Source organism: Lolium perenne, chromosome 4 (assembly GCF_019359855.2).
Source record: "Lolium perenne isolate Kyuss_39 chromosome 4, Kyuss_2.0, whole genome shotgun sequence".
NCBI lineage: Eukaryota > Viridiplantae > Streptophyta > Magnoliopsida > Poales > Poaceae > Lolium > Lolium perenne.
The window spans coordinates 393,755,350-393,767,290 of record NC_067247.2 but is presented as its reverse complement, the minus strand read 5'-3'; the positions used below and the strand labels follow the sequence as shown (position 1 = coordinate 393,767,290).

The 11,941-nt window shown below is 42.0% G+C and overlaps 1 protein-coding gene across 1 annotated transcript; it reads left to right on the top strand.

The window, feature by feature from the left end:
• The first annotated feature begins 724 nt into the window (after nt 1-724).
• LOC127297539 (glutamate--cysteine ligase A, chloroplastic) lies at nt 725-8,384 on the top strand. The gene is made up of 16 exons (XM_051327866.2): nt 725-856; nt 939-1,194; nt 2,412-2,562; nt 2,638-2,745; nt 5,555-5,647; nt 6,040-6,123; nt 6,266-6,334; nt 6,418-6,488; nt 6,569-6,637; nt 6,783-6,876; nt 7,028-7,117; nt 7,202-7,282; nt 7,456-7,548; nt 7,769-7,849; nt 7,941-8,010; nt 8,125-8,384. The coding sequence occupies exons 2-16, from the start codon at nt 965-967 to the stop codon at nt 8,211-8,213; spliced, it is 1,473 nt and encodes a 490-aa protein (XP_051183826.1). The 5' UTR covers nt 725-856; nt 939-964; the 3' UTR covers nt 8,214-8,384.
• Nucleotides 8,385-11,941: the final 3,557 nt, after the last annotated feature.

Genomic DNA, 11,941 nt, shown 5'->3' with positions numbered 1-11,941 from the left:
CGCGCCATCCGTTTACAGCGCGGCGGAAGGGAGGTTTTAGGGCGCCGATTTTAGTGCGCCTGTTGGAGATGCTCTTAACAATATACTACACTCCCGGATGGTGGCAAGTGAGGTGGTATAGCCACCCCTCCCTTGGCAAAAAATCTGCACTCCCGGATAAATTGTTGTCTATCTTTTGTAGCAAGATGCTAAAAGTGTTTTTGGCTTCGAAGTTCCAGTGCTCTCGCCAGTTTACAAAAAATAAAATATATTTTTACAATTATTAAAAAATATGAAAATAATTCTGGAGATTGTCAGTGATACAACTCACAATCGTGCAAAATCTCAATCCGAAATTCTTTATATTCTAAGCTAGACAAAAATGACAAAATCAGATATGTTTTGAAGATTTGAACATCACTACTTAGATCTACACTTTTGTCATTTTTGTGTAGCGCACAATATATAGTATTTGAAACTGATATTTTACACGTTTGTGGGACACATCATTAGCTATGTGCGGATTTGTTTTTAGAATTATTTTAAAAGTTTTTTTATTTTTAATTTAAAAACGAGATCACTGGTGTCCATGTGCACCAAATCTCTGTCGAGCAAGATGGGTCTGTTTGATGTGTTTGCCCCATCTTAAGAGGGTTTTGGTGTGGGTTGGAATAAAATATCTGTTAAAGGGTTCAATTGTAAAATGTACAAATTATTTTATATAAGAAAGAGATGAGAGATGGATCGGGCCAAATCCAGGAAATACCCATATGTTTCACTCTCTGTTCTTCCACTCAATGCTCAAAATGTTTATGATTTTCATGTGAGAAAATCAATAGTCAGCGAGACATTCCGATCGATACCCCAAGCCGGCGAGGTGGGTTCGATCGATGGCGACCTCGTGACAGGGCTTCCGCAAGTACCGCTGATGTTTTTTTTGGTGTGATTATGTTATTCAGGATTTTCGGAGGGCTGCGCGCGCACGATGGCGATGGTGTCGGGGGTGACGCTGGCACTGGTGGTCTTGCCGGACAGCGGCGTGGCGCCAAGCAGGCGGACGGGGCTTGCGGCGGCGGCGAGGAGGGGGAGAAGTCGCGGCTGGGCCGTTGCGGCCAGCCCCCCGTTAGAGGAGGTGGCGCAGATGACCGAGCCGCTCACCAAGGAGGATCTCATCGCCTACCTCGCCTCGGGGTGCAAGCCCAAAGAGAACTGGAGGTGAACAGAGCTTCGCCATTGTATGGGTTCTATGGGAGAGGGCCTCTCCTCCCGTGTGAGCGACCTCCAGATTTCTCCACGTCGCTTGCTCGGACATAACTCCAAGCAACTAGAACCGCCTAAGATTTATCGTCCACACTCCCACCATAACCTTCACGCCTCCGCCTAAGTGGGAGCACAATCCCGCCGTTGTTGGCATCTCTAGTTGCTGCAACTATCATACGACGTAGTAGCTAGGACGAAACAATCATAGGAGCGTCGCACTTTAAACTGCAACGTCTCTGTAATTCACGACCTCCGGCAAGCACGTACCAGTGCGTTAGCCTCGTGATTTCTCTTCATAATCGTGCTATTAAAGCTAAAGTTCGAAATTGCTATAGAAAAGATTTCAGATCATGCTACAAATTACGCGACTCTATAGAATCTGAACATAAAAAACCACACGTGAGGAGGAGATAGAGAGTGTCCTGCATGCAGCATATTCCACTTCAAAACAAAAGCAAGAAATATAAAAACATCTTTTGAGAGATGGAATGGAGAGAGGTGATAGTTCAGTGAACAACGACAACAGAAAGGAAGGGGAGAGAGAGTAGAGAGTAGAGCGAGAGTTTGGAGATATATAGAAGATGGTTTGCTCGTTGCATGAGACAGAGCTTTGATTTTTTAATGGAGAGAGATGGCTCTAAGTTTTGGAACATCTGAGAGAGAGAGAGAGTGGGTCAAACCTCTATTTGGACGGATGCACTACGCACTGTTTATGGTGTCACATGTAGCAGCTACTCAGCAGAGAAGTGCACGGTGGCGATACAAGTGCGCGGTGCGCACCTGCTGAGTGGGATTATTCTTTGACGTGGGCGGTAGAGATATAGCAAAACTGCAATCAACTTATATTTTGCATGGTGTAGTTTCTATTTTGTGGTTGGCGTAGCTTACTTGCCGTTTGCTAAGCGTGAAATAACGATCTATAAAGATTACCCTAATCCTAAATGAGAGAAAACAAAATTCCATAGTCTGTTACTAGCTAGGTCTTGATATTTTAAAGACTCGGCCAATCTTACAATTTACGGGGTATTGAAAGATAATTCTTGTGCGTTCAAACTATTTGGATCTCATAATATAATTTTTATGTTGAATTTTATGCTCGTATATTTCCTGCTAAGTATTTCAGTTAAGTATTTCATCTAACCCTGCCAGTTCATTAATTTCTGATTATACAGAATTGGCACGGAACATGAAAAGTTTGGTTTCGATGTTGAAACGTTGCGCCCTATAACATATGAGCAGATCAGTGGCATGCTGAATGGGTTGTCTGATAGATTCGGCTGGGACAAGATAATGGAAGATAACCATGTTATTGGTCTCAAGCAGGTATATTCCTGGAAGAAAAATGTTAATATATCCATGTTATTCACTGGATCCCTCATAAATCACGTGACTCTGCAGGGAAACAAAAACATTTCGCTAGAAGCTGGTGGCCAGTTTGAACTTAGTGGTGCTCCTGTTGAAACGTTGCATCAAACTTGTGCAGAGATTAATTCACATCTTTATCAGGTAAACTTCTCTAAATGAGCGTAGTATTGCATGGAAAAGTATTCACTTTTTAGAGGAACTCTGAAACGTTAATTTGTTGGATTCTCAAATGTGACATTCTAATATCATACTTAACTCCAACCCGGCAACTATTTTTTTATTAGTTGGTCATATATTCATATCCCCAAACCATAGAAAATTCACGCAAGACAAATATTTATTTGCATTCCAATCACAAAAAAAAAAAACCATAGAAAGTTCATGAGCAGGGCTAATACTATTTATTTGTATCCCAACCACAGGGGACAACTTTCTATATTCTAAGTTTATTTTTATAAGAGGAACTGTGGGGTACCGACGTACCATAAAACCCCACAACATTTTATTGAAGTTTCAACATGTTTACATATGTACAATATTTGGTCGAAAGGGAGACATAGCATTGTCCCTCCACCCATTGATCGCTGCATACGGTCTTTTATTACCTTATTAAAGTTTAGGTCTTACTAGAGAATATGGGTCACACTATCAACCGTCCAAAAACAAAAGACAACATGAAATGGTATTGCATCAACGTGTTATCCTATGATCAAAACGCCAGCTTCACTAGTTGTATAAATCCCGATAAATCATCTCAAGTAGCCAAACCCTCTAACTTCTCCGTCGGTTGTAGGCAGGATCACATACAGATCCAATGTATAGCCACCAGTATAACATCCATAAAGAAAGTTGATTTTACATTGCTTAAACTAAAGAAATATACAAAGATTTGACCATGAAAGAACCATATGTTGTTAGCTTCTAAGTAAACACATCAGGTTGCATGGGCATATGAACATCCATCAAGTGGTTAACCAGATGAAACCATCTCGCTCCTCTGTTCCCGTTAAAGCTTGCGTAAATGCTATCTTTAACATTGACCGTGACATAAAATTAGCTACCAAAACCTATTTTCCTTGTATATTATGTTATGCAAAGATGGATATTTGTGAGACTAGGAGTATCACCCAGCCACGTATCTTCCAGAAATGATTACCCTCACCATTTCTTATGTTGAAAGACCCTCATTCGAAGAATTTATCTTTTTACTTTCAGAAGACCTTTCCAGAAAGAAAAGTACGAGGGCTTTAACTCTAATACCTCCACCCAAGTCCCACTTGATCTTTTGATCTACATATAATGGTCCATTGAGTTAGCCTATGCTTCCTCTTATGGTCATCATTTTGATAAAAAAAAGTCTTAATTGAAAGAAATCCAATATTTTCTTACTCATTTTGGTATTTCAAAGAAGAATAGGATAAACATCTGAAGGCTAGTTAAAACTGAATTAATTAGGACTGGCGATCCCCATACGAGAGTAATTTTCCCACCAAACGTGTGAGGTTTCTCTCAAAACGATCCTCTACCAACATTCGTTCACCAAATTTTTAGTTTACGATGGTGAATTGGGATTCCCAAATATCTAAAAGGGAATGATCATCACTCACAACCAAATAGACTTCTATAATGATCCTCTACATCCTTTGTTTTACCAAAACAAATCACTTCCCTCTTATGAAAGTTGACTTTTAGTCCCCATAGTTGTTAAAAATGCAGAATATATATATAACTATCCTATTGAGCCCTTTTTATATGTCATGTTCATAAAAGATGATTGTATCATCAGAGGTATGATTCTGTCTACCTTACCATCTTCCTACGCTTTCGTAATTAAAATTGCAACACATCTACAACAAGATTGAATAACATGGGTGATAGCGAACCACCTTGTTTCAATCCTTTTTAGATATGAAAATAATGACGTATGTATTTGCTTATTTTAATACCAACAGTCCCCTAACTAAAAAAATGATCGATCCATCGACACTGTTTAGGGTCAAAGCCCTTCATGCACGACACTTTTTGTACGAAAGGGCATTGAACTTTATAATAGGATTTTTCAAACTCTATTTTAAGAAACACCTTATCCATTTTCTTTGTATGAAGTTCATAGATTGTTTCATGGAGAATCAGTACCCTTTATAAAATATATCTCCCTAGGCCGTTTAAGTTGGTTGAATTATTATATGTGCCACCTTAGTTACACGGTTAGTGCCAGCCATTGTAAATATTTTAAAGCGCACAGTCAGTAAACAAATCGGTCTGTATTTTTGTATTTTCACGACATTTTCTTTCTTAGGGAGCAAAGTAATAGTGTCGTAATTTAGATGAAAGAGTGCTAATTGCTCTTGTTAGAATTTAGCAAACTTATTCATCAAGTCATGTTTAAAATCTGCCGAATTTTTTGGTAGAACTCTGTTGGGAACCCGTATGGTCCCGAAGCTTTATTCTTTTCCATTTCCATAATAGCTTCATACACCACCTTTTCTGCAAAGTCATATGTAAGAAAATTATTTTCTTCTTGTGTAAATTGTGGAATAAAACTTTGTAATATTGTTTTTAATATTTTCTTGTCCTATAACCGTTCCCTCGTTCTCTTCTTTCTTATATGTTTACAATATTTACAAAACAAAAAAATGCATTTGTAATAATACTAAGTTTCTTGTGGGAGTTGGATTTCTTGGACTTGGATTTCAGCCAAACAAAAAAATCTATATTTTAAGTTTCTTGTGGGAGTTAGTATGATATTATGATGCATTTTTTGTTAAATCAAAACCCAAGTGCGCGCCAAGTTAGCGAGTGGACTCGCTAAAAATTACTAACCGTTTCATGTTTTGTTTATGCTATCTAGGTTTATCTACTCAAAGTATAATTGTACTATGTTGTATGTTCTTGTGTTGTGTCGTACATAGTTATATGCTATGATACCAACTTATCATGGTTATTGTAGGTCAAAGCAGTTGGAGAGGAAATGGGAATTGGGTTTCTTGGACTTGGTTTTCAGCCAACATTACCATTGAATGATATACCAAAAATGCCCAAGGTATTTCAGTCCATAAACCTTAAAAATAAAATGTAGTGTTTAAAGTGTGTTCTGTTCTTAGACTGTTAAAGTTCCTTGTTTCTATTTGACTTATATCTCAGTTTAGTCAATTGCCGAGAAATGAATCTGCAGATCATAGTTCATGGGAGTAATCTAGCTACAAATACCTTGTTTTGATGCATCCCTTTATTCCCTTCTTGCTTGGTACACAATTATGCGTGACAAAACTACAGTACGACTTCATTGAGCATTTAAAAGTTAGGACAAAAGGACCGATAACTGATATTGGTGTCTCTTACGCACACCCTCTGCACGATATAAATACATTTCTTGTGTGAAAGATAGTTGTACTGTTACTAGTTCACATCAAGATTGATGTTGTTACTTTGTAGGCAAGGGATGAAATTATGAGAAATTACATGCCCAAAGTTGGTTCTCTTGGCCTTGATACGATGTTCCGGACATGCACTGTACAGGTAAGTCATTATGATCTTTGTGTTCTGTGCCATTTAGACATCTTTTCTCTCTTTATTTGATTTCACCTCAAAAATACTAGATGCCACTATTTGTGACTTCACTGAACAATTTTGCTTAATAGTTCACTGTTCCGGCATGCAGGTTAATCTCGACTTCAGATCAGAGCAAGATATGATAAGAAAATTACGTGCTAGCCTCGCGTTGCAGCCTGTGGGTATATGTATTATCCTTCTGGCAATAATCGTTAGTGCTCTGCTCTGCTCTCAGTCGAACCTGACTGGTTTGTTTAACAGCTTGCGACAGCAATATTTGCAAATTCTCCCTTCAAAGAAGGAAAACCAAATGGGTTTCTCAGTTTAAGAAGGTGTTTGATTCAAAGATTTTGAGAACTTAAATATGATATTTCATTTATGAAGCTGCTAACATGATTACCATCATCTGCAGCCATACCTATACTGATATTGATAACAACCGATCGGGGATGCTTCCTTTTGTTTTTGATAACTCATTTGGGTAATCATTCATATGAACTCCTTGCTCTCCCCCACCTAGAATCTCAGTAATTTGATTGATACCATCATTTGGTGAAAAACAAATCCTACATGATATGAGGCTTTCACGTGAATGAGTTCTGATTATAGTATGTTCTTGGTCGCAGATTTGAGCAATACGTGGACTATGCATTAGATGTCCCAATGTATTTTGTATACCGGAACAAGAAATACGTTGACTGTACCGGAATGTCTTTTCGGGTCTCTCTCTGTCTCTAATATCTTTATACCTCCGCAGTTATATGCTGAAAATTTTGTAAATAATACCTTAATTTTAAGCTCTTGGCTATATAGTAGATAAAATTATATATTAATAATTCATAGTCAAATTTGACTCATATTTACTTCGCAGGATTTTATGGTAGGAAAGCTCCCACAGACTCCGGGGGAGTTGCCCACTTTGAACGATTGGGAGAACCATCTAGCAACAATGTATCCTGAGGTTTACCTTCGATTTTGTTTGCATATTAATTGCTGATATATAGTTTAATGCTATAATCAGTTGCACTCTTGATTCTGCTTTCAGGTTAGGTTGAAGAGATACATCGAGATGAGAGGTGCTGATAGTGGACCATGTAGTAGACTGTGTGCCTTGCCTGCATTTTGGGTTTGTTTGTCGACTCTTGCAATTGTTTTGTATATCTAGGCCCGCTCATTTACAGTATATAGAGTTAAAGACATGGGCAATATGATTACGGTTACTGTACTGATTAGTCGCAACTTTCGTGTCATCAGCAGAACTCAGAATCGGCTATGTATCTTACTGGTCCTTCTCTACAGGTTGGGTTGTTGTATGATGAGGAATCATTACAGGGCATTTTGGACATGACTGGTGATTGGACAAAGGAAGAAAGAGAAATGCTAAGACGGAAGGTTTGCTAAGATACTTCTTCCTTTTGTCTTTAGTAGTGGTCGTAATTATTGTCACTTGGAAATTGTTTGTTTTGCCTTGCAATCCCAACAAATGACATGATTTATATATGCCCAAACCTCCCTTCAGAACCAATTTAGAAGACCGGGATTTGTTTTAGCAGACTTGGGAGGCATAACGTTCTACTTGAACTGTGAGTGATAATCGGTTTTGTTTGATCAGGTGCCAGTAACTGGTTTGAAGACACCATTCCGAGATGGATATGTAAGAGATTTAGCTGAATATGTTCTCCAACTGGCCAAGGTTAGTAACTTTATTTTGTGCTACTAATTAATCTTCCCCCAAGCCAATAAACATGTTGCTTATAATAACGATCCTATTTTGGCGATCGCAGAATGGACTAGAAAGAAGAGGATACAAGGAGGTCGGTTTCCTAAGCGAGCTCGACGAAGTGGTTAGAACAGGTGAGCTGTCGACACACTTTATACATTCAATCAAGATATATATTAGCTTGACTGGGTTGGTTATAAGTTACCTACGGCATTCTCTGACGACCTACAATATGTTTTCTGTTGCAGGAGTGACACCTGCTGAGAAGCTTCTCAAACTGTACGAGACCAAGTGGCAGCGAAGCGTGGACCCTGTTTTTGAAGAGTTGTTATATTGAAACCTAAGAAGCATAAAGCAAACCATGTTTAACATTGGTGGATGCTTCAGATTGTGTTAAAATTTTAAACATCATGTTTGCTTCCAAATTTTAAACCTTCCAAGTTCTTTTTGGTAATTTTGAATTTATTGTATTAAAAAATGGATCAATAAAATTGCGTGAATTCTAGAAGCCATCTGACAAGGGAGAATCCAATGGATTTTCCGGGACTGGAGATACTCCAGTTACACCTGTAGCAAGAAAGTGTATTATTCTAATCTCTGTTTGCCTCTATCCGCATGCTTTTCAAGGAATACAAAGGTCAAAGTAGGAGCATGACGACGTAGGCATAGCATCGCATCGCAGACACTGTAAACCTCGTGAGCATTGCTAATCCCGCAATTAGCATTCCGGGCGGCAGACCCGGATGGGCCGCGGAAGTATCCACCTGGAATCAATCTAGACCTTGGTTGTAATGTGGGTTTTTTTTTTGTTTGGTTTCTTTTCTTTTTTTTCTCTTGTTTCTTATCTCTATTTTTGAAATATTTATTTTTACATTTTTTTATAAAACTAATATTTTTTAAAAATTAAACATTTTTAGATTTGAATTTTTAAAATTTGAACTATTTTGAAATTTAAACTTTTCCAAATTTGAACAAAAAGGAAAAATAAATAGAAAAGAAAAGAAAAGGAAAAAACAGAAAAACAAAGAAAAAAAAGAAAAAACTTCTCGCTTGCCATCTTCATAAAGGAGACGTGGGATGATATGTGAGAAGTGAGAGGTGATAATCCATGGTGGTGGCGGCATGGTGATGTTCGTCTTCGTGGTCGGCGACGTGGTGATGCTTGTGACCAGCGTGACCGGCGGTGTCATGGTGGTCTTCGTCTTCATGGTCGATGATATGGTGATGCTTGTAATAGCCGTGAACAGCGGTGTCATGGTGGTGTTCTTCTTCGTGGTCAGCGACGTGGTGGTGCTTGTGACCGGTGGTGTCATAGTGGTCTTCGTCTTCGTGGTCGGCGACGTGGTGATGCTAGTGGCGGGCGTGAACGACGGTGCCATGGTGGTGTTCGTCTTCGTGGTCGACGACGTGGTGGTGCTTGTGACCGGTGTGACCGGCGGTGTCATGGTGGTCTTCGTCTTCGTGGTCAGCAATGTGGTGATCCTTGTGACCGGCGGGAACGACGGTGCCATGGTGGTCTTCATCTTCGTGATCAGCGACATGCCCATGCTTGTGACCGGCGTGACCAGCGGTGTCATGGTGGTCTTTGTCTTCGTGGTCGCCGACATGGTGATGCTTGTGACCGGCGGTGCCATGGTGGTGTCTGGCTTCGTGATCGCCGACGTGCCGAAGCTTGTGAATGGCAATGCCATGGTGGTGTCTGGCTACATGTTGATGCTTGTGATGGGTGAGGTAAGATCACCATGTTGCTATATAGGTGGGGCTAGGAAAAACATGCTGACCAACCAAATAAAGTGGCACTTGGGTACCAATTGGTGCAACCCAGACAATCCAACGAAGTGCTTTTTTGACTCGGAGCTCATCTAGAACGCACAGTGTGTTCCATCTCACTGACGTAGGCATGCCTAATTTGAATGCAGGCTACCAAACGCGTCCTAAGCGTCAGTCCTGATCGAAACCAGGCACGACCCCAACTTCAATCACTACAAACTCCAACAACAACAACAACAACAACAACAAAATGAAAAGCCTTTTCAGGTGAGTGGTGCTCTGCATTCTGCAAGAAAACGAACGGTCAGTTGTGCCAAACTTTTGGGAATGACGATAAACCAAGCGAGTTTAGAGCATCTCCAGTCGCGTCCGCGGACAAGAAATGGAGAAAAATCGCTTTCCAGTCGCGTCCCTCAAATCTAAATAGCGCCTCATTTTGTGTCCGGTGTCTCCGATAGAGACTCAGCGTCCGGACGTATGCATGCAGTCCCTAGTCCCCACATGCCATTCTCTTTTCCCACACTTTCTCTCACCTACTTTTCCCACATGGAGTGGTCCCCTCTACTAAAATGCATGCATCCGGACGTTGTTTGAGGGACGCGACTGGAAAGGGTCTCTTTTTTGTACATATTTTTTGGTCTCTTTTTGTCCGGCGAGGTCTCCAAACGCGTCCCAAATCATCGTGCCGGACGCTTTTTGAGGGACGCGACTGGAGATGCTCTTATGTGCGGTAGGTATGAATGTTGTCCTTTTGATCATTTGGATTGCATGGGTATGTTTTGTGCAGCACTTGCAATCCAAGAAAGTACCAAAATCGCATGCATGGCGATCCAACATCAGTGTGTCTCCTCCCCTTCTTCCTCGCCCCCGCCAGAGATGACGGCGTAGGCTGTGGTGGCCGGTTTGGGCGGCGTGCTTGGCGAAGGGCGCGGCGGTGTGGTCGGTTCTCCAATGGCGTGTGGTGGCCTCGCGGAATTCAGGCGCGCCTATGGAGGCGTTCGCGACAGCTCTTGGCTAGTAGCGGTTGGTGGGATCGGCCCCATCACCCAGCGGAGCGGGTCAGCCTGGCAGCGGTGGTGGCGGAGGTGCGTGGTGCAGGTTGGTGGCGGCGGCAGTCACTGGCGGCGCGACATGGTAGTAGGGTTGCGTGGGTCCGATCTGGGCCTGATGGGATTTGACTACTCACGTCTATGGAAACTTCAGATCTGAGCGGCGCTGCGAATATGGGAGTTGGCATTCTGCCTCTCCTCCTACTACCGTGCGGCCATAGGCCATTCAGGACCAGGCGGGCCTGAGGTTAGCAGCCACCGCGTGCTGGGCACTGCTCACTGCCCTCGGTGCGCCCATCGACGCCCGTCGTTCGGACAGCTTGGCTTGCTGTAGATGGTTGTCAGTTGCTGGTAAGAGTCTAGATGCGAGCGGCGACCCTGGAAGCTATGCGTTAGGTGCTCCGGCGAGAGATGTTGCGGTGGTAGTGCTTCTCTCCTGGGTCGCGAGGATGGCATGGAGCGGGCGGCGGCTTGGTTCTTGGTGTTGGTGGTGCTTCGGCAGTGGTGACTCCCATATATATCCTATTAGGGATGCTTGGTTTGTTGATGACAGGATGATCATGGTTCCTTGGCATGGTGGGAGGTGATTTTGGGTGAAAGCCGAGCGCTTTGGCACCAACAGTGACGAAGCTTGCGGGTGGTGTGTCCCTCTTGGGGGCACCGTTGTGGTTACTTCCCCGTGCCAGAGCTCCTAGAGATAAATTTACCGTTCAGTCTCAGCGATGGCGCCTAGGGCCGTCACCCTTTTGGGGCCGTCGCCGTGGAGCTGAGTTAGCTTTTGGTCACTTCGTGTCATCATCAGTGGGCATGCTTGGATCCTCTCTTGATGCTCTCCAATCATGAGGTGGGGCGGCCTCTTGTCTTTTACACGTGACCTTGTTATGTTCGTTCTCGGTATTGGTTGTGTGCTGGTGATGGCGCTCAATACAAGCAGTTGGGAAACCCCAAGAGGAAGGTATGATGAGCATAGCAGTAAGTTTTCCCTCAGTAAGAAACCAAGGTTTAATCGACCAGTAGGAGAAAGGCGTGACTTTTGAAGGTGTTGCTAGCTGACTATTGGCAGGGCGCACTACCGGCGTCAGCAACAACGTGGAACCTGCACACAACACAATCACAATACTTTGCCCCAACTCACAGTGAGGTTGTCAATCTCACTAGTTTTGCTAATAACAAAGACTTAATTACTTTAGAGATATTGCAATCATCAAAATAATAGTCATTATCATCAAAGGTAAAAGGACTATTG

Coding starts and splice junctions, on each gene's coding strand:
- LOC127297539 (XM_051327866.2), top strand. CDS start 965: ATGGCGATGGTGTCGGGGGTGACGCTGGCACTGGTGGTCTTGCCGGAC. Junction 2,563..2,637: donor ATGTTATTGGTCTCAAGCAG/GTATATTCCTGG, acceptor GTGACTCTGCAG/GGAAACAAAAACATTTCGCT. Junction 8,011..8,124: donor CGACGAAGTGGTTAGAACAG/GTGAGCTGTCGA, acceptor TTTCTGTTGCAG/GAGTGACACCTGCTGAGAAG.